The sequence below is a fragment of the Berghia stephanieae genome, chromosome 4 (assembly GCF_034508935.2).
Source record: "Berghia stephanieae isolate SIO BIC M18660-M18661 chromosome 4, UCSD_Bste_1.3, whole genome shotgun sequence".
NCBI classification, from domain to species: Eukaryota; Metazoa; Mollusca; class Gastropoda; order Nudibranchia; family Aeolidiidae; genus Berghia; species Berghia stephanieae.
Genome location: NC_088363.1, coordinates 70,049,083 through 70,072,073, shown reverse-complemented (window position 1 = coordinate 70,072,073; position 22,991 = coordinate 70,049,083). Strand labels below are relative to the sequence as shown.

The 22,991-nt window shown below is 39.1% G+C and overlaps 1 protein-coding gene across 1 annotated transcript in view; it reads right to left on the bottom strand.

The window, feature by feature from the left end:
* Positions 1–22,991, bottom strand: part of LOC144971137 (uncharacterized) — a 122,232-nt gene that overhangs the window by 32,376 nt on the left and 66,865 nt on the right. The window contains exons 3-4 of the mRNA XM_078911577.1: positions 9,765–11,865; positions 7,215–7,796 (exon numbers count right to left, since the gene is read on the bottom strand). Of these exons, the coding sequence (XP_078767703.1) occupies positions 7,215–7,796; positions 9,765–11,654 (2,472 nt within the window). The 5' untranslated portion in view covers positions 11,655–11,865. The remainder of the gene's footprint in view (positions 1–7,214; positions 7,797–9,764; positions 11,866–22,991) is intronic.

Sequence of the window (22,991 nt, the reverse complement as noted above, 5' to 3'; positions counted from 1 at the left end):
CGATTATAATATAACATGGCAAACATGACAACGCCATTATGAGAGCTTTGGACGGATTTTAAAAAATAAAAAAAATAATAATATACCAAAAGGCCGGGTTGATAGGAAATATAAAACAGGATGTCAGGGTGTGGGGTTTGCTTGGATTGCAAAATTGGATTCCAAATATAGCCTATAGCCCTGGCCTCGGGCACTCTCATCAAGCCCAAACCAACAACCTCTCTCTCCCTCTCTCTCTCTCCCTCTCTCTCTCTCTCTATCTCTCTCTCTCTCTCTATCTGTCTCTCTCTCTCTATCTCTCTCTCTGTCTTCTCTCTCTCATCTCTTCTCTCTCTCTCTCTCTATTATCATCATCATCATCATCATCATCATTAACTTGTGAGTTTTATAAATATTACCATACACGGCTCTCTGGAGTCGGTATTCTGAATAATATAATCATTATCCCAATAACACAACCTCCATACCTACGATACAACTTCACTGACTGATGTCAAAATAAGTCGAGGAATTTCAGCATAATTACAACACAATATTAGTCTATAAGCTACGAGTATTGACGCATCATGATCTTATTTCAACCTATAACAAAAATCAGTTTTTCTTTGCTGAAAAAGGATGATTGACCAAGTTTTCAAATGAAGAACCCACAATATTATCATACCCAACCTTTCAACCAGCCAAATCGAAAAAGTCTCGGATTGTGCACTTGCGGAAAGTTAAAAAGTAGTCCTTCAGAGCCATTGAATCCTTGGAGCCGGAGTCTATCCCAGTTAGCATGAAACGGACAATAGCAATTACTTGTTAGAGTACTTTCCGCCAGATCTAAGTCCCAGCTACCCAATCACTGCCACCCGATCTCAGCCCCTTTGCGTGTGAAGCGATTGTTCTACCAGATGAACTATCGGTAACCCTTTATGACAAGGTGAGGGTCATTTTAATCTGAGGTAAACGTTTTAGGCCAAAATGACAAAATGGGGTATTATGTCAGAGTAGGATGGTGTACTTGTGAGCCACATACGTGATGACGTATCATGTAAGGAGCTTACAGTCAACTCTTCGGAATTATGAAAGACGATTCTTCCCTCTCATAACGAAAACCCTTTCGGGACAAAATTTGGCTAGACAGACAAAGTCGCCAAAATATTAGTCCTGGTTGGATGACTGATGTGGCCAGTGTTTGCACCGAGTCTTACCATACGGATGGACTAGATTATGCATATTTGATGTTCATCGGACCAATGAAGTAATAGAAGGAAGAGCCGGGAAAACGTATTACACATTTATTAGATTATAGAGTTTTAAAGACGACGACGTCACTTCCTCTTCCTCCTCCTCCTCTTCCTCGTCGTCGTCGTCGTCGTCGTCGTCGTTGCTGTTGTTTGTTTGTTAGTAGTTGTCAATGTTGCAGTTGCTGCGGCTGCGAAAGCAAAAAGCTACTCTTTCCAATCAGAAAATAATGTACATAGGAAACATGACCAACCACAATTGCTTTTGTTGTTGACTGAGAAAGGTTTTGAGCCCGAAACCTTCCGTGTTAGAATGTTGCTCTGTTTTCATGTTGTTAAATTCATTTTTACATCATTATTTTTAACTGTCCACAACCTCTGATAGCACAGTATTCATCAATAATGAACATACACGTACGTTTTCTGTCCTTGAAGGAAGTGACCCATCGTCTCTAACTAGCACTATGACGGAAGGAACGAAATTCTGGAATCGAATCTAGAGAGAAGAGAAATGAGACAGAGAGAGATGGGGGGGGGGGGGAGGAGAGAGAGAGAGAGAGAGAGAGAGAGAGAGAGAGAGAGAGAGGCAAACAGAGAGAGGGGGGGGGAGGGGGGAGAATTTAAACTGATTTCGTATTTCCCGTAATTTAAACTTGCAACGCCCCCCCCCCCCCTAAAAAAAAAAAGCCAACAAAAAACAACATAATACCAGACTGAGGTGGCGGGTCACAAATGAATTAAGCGTAATATGGACGGTTTCCACCTAGTGGATGACATTGATAGAGACAGGATGTTTGCCTATGAACAAGATTGTTGGTATACCTCGTTCCCTGACCAATTTTATGGGGAATTACTAGGACATTCGACCTGGTGTATTGGTGCGTTTTGGGAATACTTGTAATTTACTGAGCATATTACGTCTTGTCGGCGGGATGAATAATTGATGTCTCATTATAAAAATACGGACATCATCATGGAAGGATTAGAGAGAGAGAGAGAGAGAGAGAGAGAGAGAGAGAAAGAGAGAGAGAGAGAGAGAGAGAGAGAATAAGAGGGAGTGTGTGAGAGAAGGAAAGAGAGAAGGGAAGCCCGCGAGAGAGAGAGAGAGAGAGAGAGAGAGAGAGAAGGAGGAGGGTGAGATAGTGAGTGAGAGACAGAGAGAAAGGGATGGAGAGAGAATGAGAGAAAGCTAGAGGCGTGGAGAGAAAATGAGTGAGTGGAAAAGACAGAAAATGGGAAAGGAAGATCGACGGACAATAAGAAATATGAAAACAACACTGACTCATTGTTAAGAATAAATGCTTCAAGGATGCCACACGTAATGAAAAAAAATATATTGAACTTTTAAAACATTTCAAACAAAACAATAATATTATGAGGATAAACAATACACACCAGGGATTCCCGAGACCTAGTTATAGACAACTTCTAGCCAGCCTGTGATCACGAAACATTGAAATCCTCCCGACCATGAACCTGTGACATTTCCGCTCTTTGTTCTGACTCGGCTTTGTCTCCATTTTATTTTTCTCATGGCCGGATCAAAACAACAACAACAAAAAAAAAACAAGCACAATAGGGATACAGATGATGCCATACATTTTAATAAAATTGTTCATGTTTGCAATGCATAATATTCGTATCAGCCACATACAGAAATCCAGACACAAAATGTTACAGTGAAATCAAGCTTGCGCTACATCAGAGGGTTGTATGAATGAGCGTTAATGTCACTCGGCTCTTACTGTTTATAGAACGCCATATGGGTGATGCGTTCTCACTATATTCGCATCTCTTGATGCAATGCGTTTATTTTAATTTTTAATTCAAAACATTCACCGGCCGGATATGACGTACCAACATACAAAACTATGTGCGACATTGTAGGCGAAGTGACAACTCTTGAAAACAGCGTGTAAACGAAAAAAGTAACTGATGATTGGCAGTTTTCCGTCAGACATCAGTTAAATTTCTCAGTTACATGCTCAGTTTTCATGAGTTGCTGTCACATCGCCTACAGTTTCTGGATATCCACCGGCCGTGGATGAATTAACTGAACGTCTAAATGGGCCATCAGACGTTGATAGTCTGAAAACTACTCATAAAAATGGTTGGCTAAAAACAATAACAAAGAGTTGATGCGATTTACGGACAGAACTGGTGGGCACTTTACTTGAATGCATAGAAATCCGCGACTGATTTAAATATTCCGGGTCTTTTTACAAGAACAGAGAGCATACATATCACGTATTGTCTATCACGTTTCACGAAAATTAACACCTTATTACAGAAGGGTTATTTTTGGTGCAAGTATAGGAATCCATGAGCTGATAGATTCGGTTTTGATACTGCATGAAACGTGAACGTGGTTCGTGGTATGTAGCTACATATTACTTTAATGAGTATTCATTGTCTTTAAAACTAATAGCGCTCTTCCTCATAATGGCGATCGACTGATCAAGAACCGTCAACAATCAGGAACTCAGACCAGTTAAGGTGAGCATAACTTAACAATATTATAGTATTCTTTCATTCCTACGTTTGGAATCTGGAACGAGTTTCCAATGCCACTGCGCGACCTTGGGAGTGCGAACTGGGAACGAGTTCGAAATTTCAAATACACGAGTTCGAGAACACTTTTATTATACCTCTCCAATGATCTCACCATTGTCATTTCTTATCAATATATATCTTATTTAAAATCTTTCTAGCTATGATTGTTTCTCGAATTCAACGATCTGACCACAAGAATTATCATTGTGGTCAAGATACCATTACATGTCAAAATCTATTTTTAGTAAAACCGACTTCGTACGGGAGAAAAATATTTCCTGATCTCTCACGTTTTTTACAAAGGATAAGAGGGTCTCATGATATTCTTGCTATTATGCTGTAGTAAAATTGTGTTTTCCCCAAAACGAAAATAACAAACTTTTTTGTTGTTTTTCTTGAGAAAAATAAAGAGCAGTAATTCATCCAAGTCCAACGAGCACATAAAGTAGTGAAGCGCGAAAGGGAGTGGGGGGGGGGGGGGGGGGGCACAGATTGGGGAGGGGAGGTGGCAAGTGAATAAGACATTACACTTTGATCAAAAAGAAGATGCATCTCATGTTTTCATTGAACAAGAAACTTAGCTCCTCTAGTTACATTTGCGGCACTACATACAGATCGATTGAAGCAATCTTTTTCAAGATAGACCCAAAAGATGTAGTTCTCAATGAGATTAATAGAGGAATTTGATTAATTTAATATTTTGATTCATACAGAATTCAAAGTGGTCGTGATAAATTACATGTGGTTTGCTAATCTGTTTCCCTTTAATGGAAGCAATCCATAATAAAAAGTCTTCCTATTTAAAGTTCTCTTTCCTACATTAGGAAATACTACTCTAGTAAAACGCTGAATTGGTAAAACATCAACAACAAAAAACAAGTATAAGTTTCTTTTTCCGTCCATTGTTTTTTATCCTAAACCTTCCCATTGAATTCTATACAAAAGAGTAATTCTACTCTTATGTGCTCCCGGGACTGCTCTTTGCGTCGCCATTGGGAAATATTTCAGTGATCTTTTAAAAAGGGGTTCCTGGTGGAATTTGGGGGAAATAAAGAAGATAGTTACGTGAAAAAAAAACAATGAATGTATTTTTTATGGGTCACATACAAAGTCTGTGTGTGTGTGTGTGTGTGTGTGTGTGTGTTTGTTAGGGAGAAATAGAGGAAGAAGGGAGAGAGAAAGAGTTTGAATCGCCCTCACCATATTGACTTGCCATAGCAAAAGGGGAAAAAAAGGAGGGGGGGGGGGAGAAAAACAAAGAGAATGAGTCCAGAAAAAGTTGATGAAATAGCTGATACCACAAGGCCTTAGGACGATAAGACAACAAAACATCATTAATTAGACTGATGGATTTATCCGAGAAACTACTCGTAGGTAAGAATGGGCAGTCGGACACCCACACAAAAAAGAGCAGGTTGAAACCGATAAAACCCTTCAGTAAATACCAGTCAACAACTCAATTAGTCATCGGTCAATTCTATATTCCATCCATCTGTCAATTCATACGTATATTTATCTATCTATCTATCTATCTATCTATCTATCTATCTATCTATCTATCTATCTATCTATCTATCTGTCTACCTACCTATCTATCTATCTATCTATCTATCCAGAGAGAGAGAGAGAGAGAGAGAGAGAGAGGAGAGAGAGAGAGAGAGAGAGAGAGAGGGGGGGGGGGGGTTTACGTGTTTGTCTCCTCTTCCTTCTCCGCCCCTGTCCCCTGCATTCTTTGTTTACATTACAAGCATCGTGCATCACAACCACAGTCATCGGGTCTATTGACAAAAGGCAACGAGATTTGAGTATTAAAATCTAATAATGCCCTGCGCCGCCGAGTATTGAGTTAAATAAATAAATGGGAGGGCTAAAAAGTCTGGATCGAGATTGAAATTGAAAACAGGCTGCGTGTTTCTGTTCAAACAAATGATGGTGCGTGGTGGCACATCTCATGCTCGGGGTCTTATTGAGAATGTTATCTCATAGAGAAAAAAAGACTTGTCAACAAAGTCGGTTGATGTCATGCTATATTTTTTTTCATCATTCGATAAATTTTTCCACTGATAGTTTATAGTATCTATATTTCTTCTTTTTTCCCACCATCCCTCTATCAGTCCTTGTTTCTACTGCTACTACTACTGCTATTGCTATTGCTACTACTACTACTACTACTACTACTACTACTACTACTACTACTACTACTACTACTACTACTACTACTTTTACTGATGATGATGATGATGATGACGACGATTATGACGACGACGATGATCATGATAATTCAACAAGTTGAAGGGAATAGATCTTGTATGGTTTCACTAAATTTGATCATCATTCAATATCAGACAGGACACGATTTCCTGATAAAAACGGATCGGGGGTAGAAATTGAAGCCGCTTTTGGATAGCGGCAGTGATGAAATTTAGACTTTCTAACCAGTTTACTGTCGTGCGCTGGAACAGCACGGTTTTATAAATTTGGCCAGAAAACTCGTCCTTCAAATATCGATCGATATAAATAACCCTACTCTTGGCAAAAACTCTCAAACCAGAGTTTTTGCCAAGATGAGGGTCATTTATATCGATCAGTACTTGGATGACGAGTTTCTTGCCAAATTTTTATATACGTGTTCTTACAGAGTCAGGCAGTTAACTGGTTAAAAATGGAATGAAATTGATGACGACAAAGTTAATCCGATCCAGCTTGAGGAGACTGTCGAGATGGAATGGATTGATAATCTCGCTGCCCATCGAAATGATAAAGTTTGTATTTTTGAAAAACAACCGATTCAGCATCATTACAATTATTGGAGAATTTACCAAAAAAAGAGAAATAATGGTTTCGAAAAAGAAAAATATGTTTTTCGAAAAATGTTTCGAGATCAAGACCCTTCTGTAGTCAACAACAACAACAACAACAACAACAAACAAAAAAAAAACAAATTTTTAAAAATTATAATTAAAACAATGATACGATAAGTAACATTGATCAGGAATATTTTTAAAAGAAGGGGAAGGGAGAGATTGATATGGGGGGGAGGGAGGTATAAGTAAATAAGGGGGTAAATAAAGAGCACAGAGAGGAGTAAGATAAAGAGAGATGGAGTAAGTGAAAAGCAGATAGTTTTCGACGGATAAAGTACGTACTGTTGGGTATTAAGAGTTATTGGCGCTTGTTTGTGACATTTTCGTGCCAAATTTGAGTCTATGAAATGAAAGGTTCACGAAGGACAATCAGCGCTACATAAATGTGTCTACGGTTTTTAAGAGAGGAAAAAACAAAGGGAACACTGGGGAAGAACGAAGCTAAATGATTATCCAGAGACCATGACAGACAAACAGAATGGGGGAAGGAGAGAGAACGAGAGAGAGAGAGAGAGAGAGAGAGAGAGAGAGAGAGAGAGAGAGAAAGAGTTGGAAGCACAATTCTTACCTGCAAATGTCCCTCGTAAGCTGCCAAATGTAACGGAGTCCATCCGGAGTTATCCCTATGCATTTCGTCCAGACCCCGATCCAGCAACAGCCTCACTACAGACGAAGAGCCCTGCGCAGAGGAGACGGACAAAACGGTCCTCCCCTCGTTATCAATCTGGTCTACGGCAGCACCCCAGAAAAGCAACTGCTTCACAACTTGCTCATGCCCCATAGAGGCTGCTGCCCACAGTGGAGATCTATTTTTAGAATCCACGTGATCAGCATCGGCGTCCCACTCAAGAAGCATGTCGCAAACGCTGGGATGACCCTCATAGGCAGCGACGAGGAGAGGTGTGCTGCCGTCTTTATCCTTGTGGTCGACCTCAGCACTTCGTTCTAGAAGCAGGCTAACGACTCTCTCGTGGCCTTCACTTGCAGGCACACATAGACAAGCAACGCTCAGCGCGGTGCGTCCATCGCAATCCTCGTGGTCGATGCCTGCCCCTTGGTCCAAAAGTTGTTCGACAATCTCCACGTGCCCCATGTAGGCAGCGGCAATGAGAGCAGTCCGTCCCTCGTAGTCACTTCGGTTCACATCAGCCTGAAAAAAAAATGATTAAAAAAAGAACAAATGTTTTTTGTATTATTGTTTATTTTGGTGTGGCCCTATTGTCTAAGGAGCCGAGGTGACCGATCGGTTAAGGCACTACACTGTTATTCAGAAGGCTCCCCGCTTCGAGCCCCGCTTAAGGACTTTCGTTTATTTTTCCTTGTGCATAATTATTCAATATCATTTGCTCAATTTGGACAACGTGGGTGATTACTGTAGACATCATAACTTTGATGAATCATCTTTATTCTTTCGTGGAATGCCCAGGCGGCGTTTATATATGCCGCGCGGAAGGTCGTAAGGCGCAAAGTTGAGCCCTTGAAAAAGTTCTTAACGCAAATTTTCTGACCATACTCAGGTGTAAAATAACAGTGTTGTCCGGGGGGAAAAAATATGAAAACTTGTAATAGCGCCGTGCAGTTTTCATGTATCTCCTGTTGGCATGAGACCTCTTGTAAAGGGCACATGCGCATTTTTAGTGGACATTACACCATTCAAACGCTTACGTTTATTTTTTGTTCTCTCTCCCTCTCTCTGTGTGTGTGTGTGTGTGTGTGTGTGTGTGTGTGTGTGTGTGTGTGTAAAAAACTATACTTTATAAATCAACGCCTTCAACGCATGGATGATCGTCAAAAACACATTGCCACATTGGATTATGACACTAGTCTATCGTAAAGTTCTTTATGCTAGTGCTAACAGCTACCCAAACACCACTATGTGAGCAGAGTTGTCAGGAAATAAATCTTGACTACACCTGGCATCGACACCCGTCCGTTTCAAAGTGAGCCGCGTGTTCTACCACAGTGAGATTGGGACCACAATAACTAGTTTGTTATCTCCGTATATTAAATTCTGCAATAAGTCAATGGTGGAAGATCAGGACTATAATTTTGTCAACATACAAATAAAAAATTGGCTTAATCGATATTTCCCTTACAAAATTGCAGATAGCTATAGCGAGCTGTGACAAACCGTTTTATAGATTGTATATTATTATGATCAAGCTGTTGAATCAAATCTCTTTTGAGAAAACAACAAAGCATTAAGTAGTTAATTTTACACATACCTTAGAAAAGAGCAGAAAAAAAACTCAATCTAGGCAAATTTTCACGACAACAAATGTAAAACTTCTTTCTTTCTTTTAATTCAATTGAATCCCATTTAATTCAATTTAATTCAATCCATTCTTATTTATAAGTTTTCGCCGATGCTTTTTAACGTTTTGTGGCAATAGTAATTATATGTGGAGGAAAACATAATTTTTTTAAACCAGCTACGATATCATCACCATTACCGGTTATCCACTATTATAAAGATAAAGAAAACTCCCTGTGATTCTTGCGAGTAATTGTTAAGTCAATTCCACAAATAATTTTTAGCAGCGTGAAATGTGTGGAGTAGAGCACTGGTCTCACAAGCCAAGAGACCGGTATCGACCTGTTTTTTGGGCGATGCCGAAGATAAGAACTCGGAATGAAAACTGCGCTGACAACCCAAACAATACATTGACGAAATCATCATTTCAACAATAAGTTCAATCCATCTCGTTACCATAATATCAAGGGAGTTGAAAATGTTTTACATTTAATATTCTTACATTTTCGTTTATCGAAGTTCTTTTAGCCGCACACGTGAAACAAAAAGTTGATAAATATATGACGTAAACAAGTATATTAATTGTTCAATAGTTAACAACTTACAGGACTTGGTAACATACTATTGAGTGACTGAGAAATAAGTACAAGGGTCCACACAAACGAGAGTATTATCTAAGTGGGCTTATTGTTTTCTGATATGTGTGATTTGTGAGTTTTGTTCACTTATAGAAATCACCGTGCCCTGAGAATCTGTTTACATGTGAGTTGTTCTCATTACTGTGTTGGATGCAACTGTTACTAAGGGAACCATGGGTGACAAAGGCATTCATTCAATTGACTTCAAATGTAAAGTGATACTCACCCCATGATCCAATAAAAGTTTGACGATGTCTTCATGTCCGCCCCAACAAGCTGCCCTCAAAGCAGTCCGCTGTTCTCCGTCTGCATGGTCCACCTCAGCACCTTTGTCCAGAAGCAATGAGACCACTTTGGTATGGCCGGCCCAGGCCCCAGACCTCAGAGCCGTCCAACCTTCGTGATCAGCATGGTCCACATTCACACCGGCCTTGAGCAAAGCGGTCACAATGGCAGAATGACCTTGACGAGCTGCCAGGGTCAGGGACGTTTGACCAGAACGATCTTCCAGCTCTAAAGCAGCTCCTCGACTGAGTAACTCGGAGACCAATTTGTAATTTCCTCTATAGGCAGCGTTGTGAAGTTGTGTCCGCCCGTTTGCGTCAGTACCATCGACCGGAAGTGTAATAGAATTATCTTCCAGTTCATTTAATTCTTCCGACTCCAACAAAGAATCAATACTGCAAGTGCTTGCCTCCATAGAAGCAACACTCGCTCCTGCGTCATTCAAAAGTTTTAATACCTTCGGGTCTTTAGGAAAACCAACACTGAGACATTTTTCTATTTTTGCTCCTGACAAAACGAGCATTTGAATAAGGTGCTCGTGCTGCATGGGATCAGGGAAGTTAGCTCTCACCAAATGAAGAGCTAAATCTTGAACTTGGTAGGCATTTAGCTCCCTGGCGTACTGCAACTGCCTCATGGCTATCATAGCATGCCCCTGACTCGCATCACATAAATACTTTTGTGTACAGTGTTTAACGTCCAGCATCCATTCTGCGAAACTATGGTGGAAAAGAATTTGCTCATCATTTTTCCCAGTGGTAAGAATGCGACTCATCATTCTCAGCCTCAAGAGAAATTCTTCTCTGCTCAGTGATGTATCGTGAAACAGTAAACATTTGTACAGCTCATCCTTATCCATTGGGGCCCTTGCAGCGAGGAGTATATTCAAAATGGGCTGGATTTTTGCCACGTTTTTCTTCATGAAAAGTCTTTGACACAACCACAAGTAAAGGCCATTTAGCGTGCCTGGAATTTCACGAACCTCTCTTAACATAATGAAACATTCCGCCACGCCATCTAAAACCTTCTCAAGATATAAGAAACAACCGTTGCTTTTTATGTGAAGTTGGTTCAACATTTCAGCCGTGTCTCGACTTAGATGTTGTCTTAATCCCTCTTCAGCGTCGAGTCGACAGAGGATATACTGTTGTACGTCTCGAACAATATGCGATTTGCGAAGATCATCGAGACTAAGTTTGCGAAATCCTGTAAACATACGGGTGACGGTTTTACTTTGTTTACGTGCGGAGCAAACGAGGAGGAGCCAAGGGGGAAAATTGGAATGGTGAGCTGCTAACAACTCTGCAATGGTCTGGCTGCATGATGCTCTTTCACTTACTGGCTGGAGATAGGACTCATCGATGGAGTCCACCCAAAGCATGAGAGTTTGTTCTGGAGGTTCCGAAGAAAGCAAGGGTTCGAGAAACGCTGCTTTAAAAGCTTCATCTGCATTACTTTCACATTCGGTTGTCGTGAGAAGCTGTTGAGTATTTGGACTAGATATTTTGGACGCGAAATTTTTAATATGAGGCGATTTACTGACTTGTGATACGAGACTGTTGATGAATTTGACAACAGATAAAGAAGCTGAGTCGTGAGCTTGGCAAAAATGAAATGCAAGGAGCCTTGAGTTCAGAGCCGCTTGTTTTCCTTGAGGGGATGTCGGCCAGACCATTTCGCAGCCAAGAGCGGTTTTGCCACATCCAGGTCCACCCATGACGAGGGTGCCGCAGACTTTGGAGCCCGGACGCGTCTCCAAACAGTGAAGGAGTTTGCTGAATGCCCATTCTCGGCAGTAGAATCTTTTGTCTCTGAGCAAACTTTCTGTCATTGTGACGGTGTTCGTTCAGTGGTCAGCATTGGCATAACAGGTTACAATTATTAGCGGATTGGTTGCACTGTTGGCAGGGGCTTTATTATTTTGAATGATGATTAATCAAGGGCATCATCCATATAGCTCCAGATTCAGCTTGTCTAAAGAAGCGATATGGCTGATTTCTTTATGACAAGATTGTTGTGTCTACATCTTGTCTGGACTGCGCCTGTGGAGTAAAAAAAAGGGGAATGGTCAGAAAAATTAACTCAATCATTAGTGTTCCAATGCAAATGGGAAGTGTAGAGATAAACGTTTTTCAATCGTGTTTACAGCCACAATATTGTATGACATTGTAAGGTGGATATGATTATAACACGCATTTTTAATTGGACTACCCCAAAAAAATCTTACAAAGCCCACTGAACATAAAAAGGAGTACCATCGTTCCGTCCCTGCACATCTCCAATTACGTAAGTAGAATATGTGGCTATCCATAGTAAAATGCTGAAATTCTGTTGGCAAATTAAATGTTTGGTTTTGTTTGAGCTTTTTTACTTTCACTATACTAAAAGAATTGTTTGATTGGAAAACAAGAACTACCTCAGAATTGTGCAATGCTAGTTTAACTAATTGTCTAGTCAATACGGCAGAAACAATTTAAAATATTATTAACTTTTTTTATATAGCATCATCGTACGCATTTTCCCCACATTAATTAAATCTTTGAAAACTGTTCGTTTCTTAAGACAGAAAAGATCCATAATGCAACGCATAATAAGATCTAATTTGTTGAAAATTTGTCAATTTCAAAAGCGTAATTTTGTGCAATTTTCTTTATATTAATAATTATGTTTTCAAGCAAAACATTTGGCAATCAGGATATGTCAGGAAGTTCCCGATAAAATCGTGAGAGATGGCAGGTCTGAATAGAGGACATTTTCTGATCCTCCACAGTATAAGTTGCCTTGAATTGCAGAGTGGGTGTGGGGAGGGAGCAATACATAGCATTATTAATGCTACAGCTAAAAAAATTAACGTGTATAAACAAAGCACAAAAACCAAAACTCCCTCCCTCCCTCCCTCCCTCCCTCCCTCCCTCTCTCTCTCTCTCTCTCTCTCTCTCTCTCTCTCTCTCTCTCTCTCTCTATCTCTCTCTCTCTCTCGCACACACTCAAAAACAGCACATAAAAGACAATATAAGCGTCACATTTCTGCGTAATAGGTCTGTTTCGTCTCATCTTACGTGGATCCGTGCCATCCCGACATCAACTCATACACCCTAAAGACCACACAAACGCAATAAATTTGGTTCTTCGCATAATGTTGCCATGAAAACATCAGGAATGAGTAAGGTTCACACGAAAACAAGTGGAACAAAATATATAACAAAACTCTAAGGGTGGATTATCAACATTCTGTCCAGAAAATGGCGAATAGTCCGTATTTAATAGAGAGCATTATTGGGGACGTTATGAACAAGACATAGATGGATATAAAATGACAACCACGGTAACCAGGATAGAATTGATGACGAGGAGGGTGGTGGTGGTGAAGAAGGCGATGTGGTTGTTATTGTTGATGATGATGATGATGATGATGATGATGATGATGATGATGATGATGATGATGATGATGATGATGATGATGTTGTTGCTGTTGTTGTTGTTGGTGGTGGTGGTGGTATTGGGGTGGTGGTGATGATGATGATGATGATGATGGTGATGATGATGATGATGATGATGATGATGATGATGATGATGATGTTGATGTTGATGATGATGATGATGATGATGATGATGATGATGATGATGATGACGACGATGGTGTTGGTGGTGGTGGTGGTGATGGTAATGGTGGTGGTAGTGGCTCGATTATATTCGAGCCATGCAAACCATTAGTTTTATTTTATTATTTCTTTCTTACTTATCTTCCCCCCCCCCCCGCATTTGATATACATTATAGAGGTTAGCAGCTCTGCCTCACTCCAACCCCTCCCTGAACGGTAATACAATGATGAATAACGGTTATACTAGTGCCAGAATTCTTGGTGACTGGTGCCTCGTGCTATGATGAAACATGATGACGATGGTATCGATTCTGGAAAACAGCCATCAAATATCGATTTTGTATTAGCTCTGTGAACCCAGTCCCGTTTCATCACAGGTCTTTTTCCCCCCAAAACCGACAAATACTCTTATCTCCCTTTGCTGGGTTTAATTTACAAATTATTGGTATCTTTGTGGACAGCGTTTCTCGGACCGCTAAGGGTAGTATTGGAACCTGTCATTTGTCAGGTTCTGGGACTCGAACAAAAGTGAATAAGCAACTTGCAACCGATACGAATGTAGTTGGTAAACATTACTATCATGGTACCACAAACATCTGGACTATTACTATAATACACCCCCCCCCCCCCCACCTCCTCAGGATACGCGCATTGACAGTGATACTAAGTCGACAGAGTCAGTCATTTAAAGCATTAAAAATGTAATTTTGTTCTAAACTACCTTACACTCACATCCCATAACCAACACAGTGACACATTGGGGAGCATGCCCTGGTGTATGATAACAATCTGAAAAAAGTGTGTATGAAACAGCGATAGACAAAACAAAAAGAAAAAATATCTGGCATTGTTTCATACACACTTTTTCAAATCTTTAAAAACCCAGCACCTACAGCCTACCTTTCAATCCCTCAAATACTGCGTTTCCTCTCAGTGACAAAATATTTCTTTTCTTTTTAAAAAAAAATAATCATTTGGGGGAGAGAAAAAAACAAAACAAAAAACAACTTTTACTTCAAATTTTGATTGATTAAAATGACTTTGAACTTGTCAAAAATCCTCAAGCTTGATATTTCTAAAAATGTTGTTTGACAATGTTGAGGGTCATTTCAATCGATCCATAAGTGTCACCCAAAGTCTCAAAGTGGGGGGTGGGGGGGGGGGGGGTTAGATTGCGATAATGTCACTGAATCTAAACTTCTTTGTCCATGTAATTTTTGTACAGTATAACCTTTCAAACCGAAGTTTTCAAATACAAGAGGTGCATAATCAAAATGATATAATTATTAATTTGTCCTCTCGCTGTGGGACGGTGGGTCACATTTGAAGAACAAGTTTTTCAGCCATACCTTTTAATGAACGAAATTTGAACCCTGCACTTAAAACAAAACAAGAAATGGATAAAATGAATGAAGTTGACTCCACTCAGCTCTTTGTTATTATTGTAAAAATCATCCATTACCTCGAGCTACTTGAAGCTGTGCATGAATCGCACTAATACTAGAAATAAAACCAAAATAACTATTTCTAACTTTTAACGTTTCGTCTGTTTCAATAAAAATCCGTTGAGTGAGAACCAATCACCATACTTGCGATCATTTTTAAAAAAAAAAGCAATAGCAAAGAGTCGAGTGCCATCAATTCCATTCATTCTCTTGACTAAAACCATTAGGATAACCATTTACCCCTAATTATGTGAGTAGCATGCAATTGCTTTGGCGGGCAGAATGTTGGTAATTGTCTTATTATAGCGTCCAAACACGTGTATCCGAATTACCTCACACGCCAAAATATAGAGCGAAATTCCGCGATATATAATCAATACGCGCCGCTTTTGATCTTCAAATACAATGACATTACACGCGCGAGGTCATCAAAGTAATTGGCAAAAATCATCGAATAATTAATATAAAAACCATTTAAACTATCTCTCTCTCTCTCTCTGTCTCCCTCTGTCTCCCTCTCTCTCTCTCTCTCTCTCTCTCTCTCTCTCTCTCTCTCTCTCTCTCTCTCTCTCTCTCTCTCGTCTCCTCTCCTTATAACTTCTATTGTTGTCTATTCCTGACTGTGTGTTTGTGTGTCTGACAATCTACAAATTATTCAATCTGTCGTCTATCCCTCTCCTTCCAACATCTCTCTCTCTCTCTCTCTCTCTCTCTCTCTCTCTCTCTCTCCTTATCTTCCCCTCTCTCTCTCTCTCTCTCTCTCTCTCTCTATCTATCTATCTATCTATCACATACACACACACACACACACAAACACACAAATACATCCATCCTCAAGAAAATATATTCGCACGCTGCAAAACACAAAGCCTATTTTTTGCAAAAAATAAATCCTGAGACAATCATGGTATGGCGTGGCTGCTCTTTGTTTAAAGACGCTTACGTAGGGATTGTGACAAAAGGAAAAAAAATAATAAGAACTTAAATCAATAAATAAATGCATGAATAAATAAACTAATAAGTAAATAAATAAATAAATAAATAAAATGTAAATGAATAAATAAATAAATGAAAATTCCTTTGTTCGTTTGATGGTTTTTATTCTATTTTTCTTTTAAAGCCATTAATTTTACCAAAAAGCTACACATTTTACCTTTCACGTCCGTGGCAGATTGACCTCAATCCACGAATGTATGTATGGAAATGGAAAAATATGTACTACAGACATCCCTACATTTATGGGGGGAAAATCATAGAACTATCACTGGATTCTGGCAAGAGCATACCAAAAAAATTGGAATTTTAATTTTTTTTTAAAGAAAAAACTATAAACTTCTTGATTTGGAGAAACAAAACCTATCAATTGCATGAGCGTGATTTTTATCATTATATGACTTATATCTTTATAATGCTTAAGGCAGACATACAATTATCTTGCATAATTCAGTTTGGGCATACAGTATCCATTTCTGAGTAGAAATGCAATCATTCAAATCAATTTTTCTCTAAAATTTCATTTTTTAATTCCTAACTTGGAGAGAGGGGATCCAATCTGGTCTACCGCCCCCCCCCCCCTCCACCCTAAAAACATAATAAATAATGATACTATATAAGAACCAGGTCTTTGAATGTGTTCCTCCAACCTATACGAAGGAAAAATTGGTATGTGAAGTGTACTTACGAGCAATCTTTGATTTTTTTATGTAGTTCCATATCTGAAGCAGACGTCGGAGGTCATCTTCCGCCAAGCTGATCTATCTCTTGCCAATTCTATTAAAGCAGCGCCACCTTTCTCAGCTTCATCTGTCCAAGTTCTTATCCCTTTCAAATACGTTATTCTTTGTCTTCCTCTTATTCTTTTTCCATTCATCTTTCCAGTCAAGGCGAGTATTTCCAAACCAAGGTGGCGGATAATGTGTCCTAAAAATTCCATTTGGCGTTTGATGATTTTTGTTATCAGTGATCTTTTTCTGTTGGCCATTTCTAAAATTTCTTCATTTCTTTTCCTTTCCATCCATGACACCCTCATCATTCTTCTGTAAAACCACATTTCCACTGCCTCCAGTCTTTTAACCATGGTCTTGTTTATGGTCCAGCTCTCACAACCATATAGCAGCACAGACAGTACATAGCAATCCAGGACTCTGATTTTTGTTTTCATGCTAATATTCCTGTTTTTCATAATTGTATGCAGCTGGTTGAATGCATTCTTCGCCATACCTATTCTTTTCTTTATTTCACAATCTGATTTTCCATTGGATGTTACATTGAAGCCTAAATATTTGAAACATTCAACTTGTTGTATTGTTTGTCCTCTGCTTGTTATTACACAGGCTGGTGGGTTATTATTTTTAGATACCGTCATACATTCTGTTTTAGATATATTCAGTTCCAGTCCCATATTTTCACTACTCCTGACTACAACATCCAGTAATTCTTGTAGTTCATGTTCAGATTCTGCCAGTAGAACCGTATCATCTGCATACCTCAGATTTGTTACATTCTTTCCTCCAATACACACCCCCTTCTTATGTTCGATATCTCTTAATATCATTTCACTATAGAGGTTGAATAAATCTGGAGACAAAACACACCCCTGCCTAACTCCTCTTCTAATAGGTGTAAAACTGCTTAGCTCGTTGTCAACACGCATTGCTGCTTCTTGTTCCCAGTACAAATTCCGTAATATTCTTAAATCTTTACCATCAATGTCCAAGGATGATAGAATTTTGAATAGTTTTTCGTGTTGTACTTTATCAAAGGCTTTTGAATAGTCGATGAAACACATATACAGATCTTTATTTACTTCAATACATCTTTCCATCAGCATTGATAATGTGAATATTCCATTTCTGGTACCCTTGTCCTCAACAAACCAAATTGCATCTCCCCAATTTCAGGTCGTATTTTATTTCTTATTCTTAGTAAAATTATCTTCAAAAGAATTTTTGTGAGGTGGCTCATTAGGCTAATAGTTCTGTGTTGTTCACAATCAACTGCCCCTGGCTTTTTTGGTAGTGCTATAAAAATGGATCGTTTCATATCAGTTGGCATTTTTCCTGTGTCATACACTTGATTTAGAAGGTTTGTGATGAATTCAATCTCCCATTCACCCAGGCCAGTCAAGGCTTCAATTGTTATGGCATCAGGTCCTGCAGCTTTTCCATTTTTCATGCTTTTCATGACGTTCCTAACTTCATCTTTCATTATAGAAGGCCCTTCCAGTTCTTTTATCATAGGCATTTCTCCTCGATTATCAAAAAAAAGTTCTTCAATATATTCTGACCATCTGTTTAGAATGCAGTCTTTGTCCATGATGGTGTTTCCACGCTTGTCTTTGATGCATCCACTTTTAGCAAAAGTATCTATAACGACTACAAAAATTGATCTCGGAGATCTACGGGTTTTTAGCAGATCTAATGTTGCTATTTTTTTCGAAAATAACTTACTGAGCATTTACGACAATAACGAATAACAACAGCATTAAAACCAATATGAATTAAAGCTAAATTTATTTTTTTTTAAAAATACAACAAAAAACAAATAAACAAAACCCCACGCTTGTCCTTGTATTTTCTTTAAAAGAGATAACAAACAAATATCTGCCCCATGTTTTCTTTGTCTTTCAACTTTACAGATTGTCTCGATCCAGGATAATATGTCATTGTGACCTGGTCTTGGCAAGATACAACAGTCGTCTGAATTTCTATTCTTGTTTTTATTTCCCTCCCCATCAATCAACGTAGGCACGAGTATTGCCCTGCAATTTGTGTAATCAATTCAGCGTGTTGTGCGGTTCGGTAATGTATTATTTTATTACACCACTCTTATCCAAGTCGATTGCAGTAATAATTTCATCTCGAAAATACATAGCATAACACAGTAGCTAAAACAGGAAATTGTACAGTAACGAGCCATTAGGCTGATGAAAGGAGATGTGACGTTACTTATTGATGAAACACTTTAAAAATAAACAATATGGCCCGAGGAAAGCAATCGTATACTTTGGGGCAATTAAGAAAGAGAAGAGACAGAGAAGAGGAGGAAGGTAGAGGGAAGGAGACAGAGAAGGAGAGGGGGTGATCGAAAGAAGGACGAGAATAAAAGCAGAGGATGGAGTATTCAACATGAGAGAGAGGAGAGAGGATGAGTATGAGAAAGAATGATAGAGAGAGAGAGATAGCGCGTGTGTGTGTGTGTGTGTGTGTGCGTGCGTGTGCTGAGTGTGTGTATGTGGGAGTGCGAGAGAGAAAGAGGGAGATATACGGGACGAATAAGAGAGTTGAAAGAAATTGAGAGAGTAGTGGGTGGCATTCAGGGTGAGAGAATAAACAAAGAGGCTTAAATGAAGTCAGCGACAAAAACATGGTGAGCTCGGGTTTTCGAAAGAAAAAGTCGAGAAAGAGAAAAAGTCAAGTAAGGAGACAAACAAAGGAAGAACGAAACAAAAAGATAGAAAGAAAGAGAAAAGAGGCAAACGGACAGTGAGGTGGACGTTAAGAGAAAGAAACGGAGCGACATACAGAGAGAGAAGAAGAAGAAGAAGAAGAAGAAGAAGAAGAAGAAGAAGAAGAAGAAGAAGAAGAAGAAGAAGAAGAAGAAGAAGAAGAAGAAGAAGAAGAAGAAGAAGAAGAGAAGAAGAAGAAAAAGAAGAAGAAGAGAAGAGAGAAGAAGAAGAAGAAGAAGAAGAAAGAAAAGAAGAAGAAGAAGAAGAAAGAAGAAGAAAGAAGAAGAAGAAGAAGAAGAAAAGAAGAAGAAGAAGAAGAAGAAAAGAAGAAGAAGAAGAAGAAGAAGAAGAAAAGAAGAAGAAGAAGAAGAAGAAGAAGAAGAAAGAAGAAGAAGAAGAAAGAAGAAGAAGAAGAAGAAGAAGAAGAAGAAGAAGAAGAAGAAGAAGAAGAAGAAGAAGAAGAAGAAGAAGAAGAAGAAGAAGAAGAAGAAGAAGAAGAAGAAGAAGAAGAAGAAGAAAAGAAGAAGAAGAAGAGAGAGAAGAAGAAGAAGAAAAAAGAAGAAGAAGAAGAAGAAGAAGAAGAAGAAGAAGAAGAAGAAAAGAAGAAGAAGAAGAAGAAGAAGAAGAAAAGAGAAGAAGACAGACAGAAGAGGGAGAAGAGAAGGAAGAGAGAGCAGCGAAGAGCGAGGAGAGAAGAAGAGAGAAGAGAGAGAGAGAGAGAGAAGAAGAGAGAAAGAGAAGGAGGGAGAGCGAAGAGAAAGAGAGAGAGAGGGGGGTCGATAGATAGATAGGCAAACAGACAGATATATAGATGATTAGTTAGATAGATAGATAGATAGATAGATAGATAGATAGATAGAAGAAGATAGATAGATAGAAGAGATAGACATAAGATAGAAGAGATAGAATAGATAGAAAAGACAGAAGAGACAGAAGACAGACAGAAGACAAGACAGATAGATAAGCAAAGACAGACAGAAGATAAGAAGAAGAAGAGAAGATAGATAGTAGATAGATAGATAGATAGATAGATAGAGATAGATAGATAGATAAAGATAGATAGAAGATAGAAGGAGATAGAGAGAAGCGATAGATAGATAGAAGAAGATAGATAGATAGAGAAGAGAGAAGAAGAAAAGATAGATAGAAGAAGAAGAAGAGTAGATAGATAGATAGAAGTAGATAGATAGATAGATAGATGATAGATAGATAGATAGATAGAGATAGATAGATAGATAGATAGAATAGATAGATAGATAGATAGATAGATAGAAGATAGATAGATAGATAGATAGATAGATAGATAGATAGAATAGATAGAAGATAGATAGATAGAAGATAGATAGATAGAAAGATAGAAGATAGATAGATAGATAGACAGACAGACAGACAGACAAGAAGAACAGACAGATAGATAGATAGAAGATAGAAGAAGACAGATAGACAGACAGACAGACAGACAAAGACAGACAGAAACAGACAGACAGACAGACAGACAGACAGATAGATAGAAAGATAGACAGATAGATAGATAGATAGATAGGAGATAGATAGAGAGAGAGACAGACACATAGATAGATAGATAGATAGATAGATAGATAGAAGATAGATAGATAGATAGATAGATAGATAGATAGACAAACAGACAGACAAGACAGACAATAGATAGATAGATAGATAGATAGATAGATAGATAGATAGATAGATAGATAGATAGATAGATAGATAGATAGATAAGATAAATAAATAGATATACAGACAGACAGACAGACAGACAGACAGACAGACAGACCGACAGACACAGACGACAGACCGACCGACGACCGACGACGACGACCGAACGACCGACGATAGACAGACAGACAGACAGACAGACAGACAGACAGACAGACGAGGGACAGACAGACAGACAGACAGACAGACAAGACAGACAGACAGACAGACAGACAGATAGATAGATAGATAGATAGATAGATAGATAGATAGATAGATAGATAGATAGATAGATAGATAGATAGACTGGGAGAGAGAAGCAGGCAGATGGATTACCCGTGGAATACACATGATATAGCTGGGTGAGCAGTAGTTATTGAATAACGTAACTAATCATATCGATCGATACTCGCACCGATATATCGAGTTGACTGTTGCTGGATCAAGGACTTGCGTGCGCGTTTTTACTATTGTGTACGGTTACAAACGCTACGGGATAGTATAATCATTTTAATGGGAAAGGCAGCAGCTTCTTATGCTTCACACTATTATGTTATGACGGTCGACCCAATCAGCAAAATCCGGTCCGCATTCGTGCACCGTCGCGAACCCGCCTGGTAGCATCGTCACAACACACCTTTCGACTAGATGCTCTGCCGTTTCGGGTTCTTGTCCACAGCGTGGACATATTGGACAGGAAGTTAGACCCCACTGATGTAACGCACCGGCCGTTAGGCACACTTGTCAAGGAATAAAGAGTGGCAACGTATAGTGTCCTTTGATTATTTTATTTTTTATATATATTATCCAGGACCTTGTGGCAATAGGTGTGGAAGAGAATGATGTGGCTCTAATCGCTAATCTGTACTGGCAGCAAAAGGCTCAGATAAAAGTGCAGGCAGATACAACAGATGCAATTGAAATCAAGAAAGGAGTGCGCCAGGGATGTGTTATGTCTCCTTGCTTGTTTAATTTATACACAGAGTCTATTTTTCGGCAAGTAGAAACAGCACAAGGGTTGAAGGTTGGTGGCCACAACATCAACAATCTACGTTACGCTGACGATACTGTCCTGTTGGCGGAAAGTAAGGAAGACCTACAGAAGCTAATTTCAAAAGTGAACGAAGAGAGTAAAGAAAAGGGGCTGTTCATGAATGCGAAGAAGACAAAAACAATGGTGTTAACAAAAAAGAAAGAGCCCATAGACATAGATATAGAAATAGAAGAGTGTCCAGTGGAACAAGTAAAGGAGTTCACGTACTTGGGGCAGTTGGTAACATCCGATGCAAAGTCTGACAAAGAGATCAGGAGACGAATAATGCTGGCCAAAAATGCGTTCATGAAACTAAAGCCAATCCTCAAAACACAAATATCTCCATCAGAACACGAATGAGATGCACCAAATGCTATGTGTGGTCCATTTTCTTTTATGGTTGTGAAACGTGGACACTAACCGCACAGACAGAACAACGTATTGAAGCTTTTGAGATGTGGACGTACAGGAGAATACTGAAAATACCTTGGACAGCAAGAAAAACAAACATCGAAGTCCTCGACCTAATGGGCCAAAAACAAAAAGAACTTCTTTTGACTGTGAAGCACAAAAAGCTGTCATATTTTGGACATATGCGAAGACATGATAGTCTCGAAAAAAGGATAATGGAGGGAAGAATTGAAGGAAAGAGGGGCAGAGGAAGACAAAGGAAATCCTGGACAGATGGCATCAAGGAAGCTACAGGACGGCGCATGGCAGACTGTAACGAGGCTGCAATGGACCGTGAAGGATGGAAGGCCATGACATCCGACCTCTGGAAAGAGATGGAACCCGGGTAAGGTAAGGTATATATATTATGCAAATGAAATGCTCTACACTTATTTCAGTTTTTCAAAGTAAGTACAAAGTTGTCTATGAAATAACTTGTGTACTTGTGTTTGAATACCCCCAAACCACCTCACCCTTG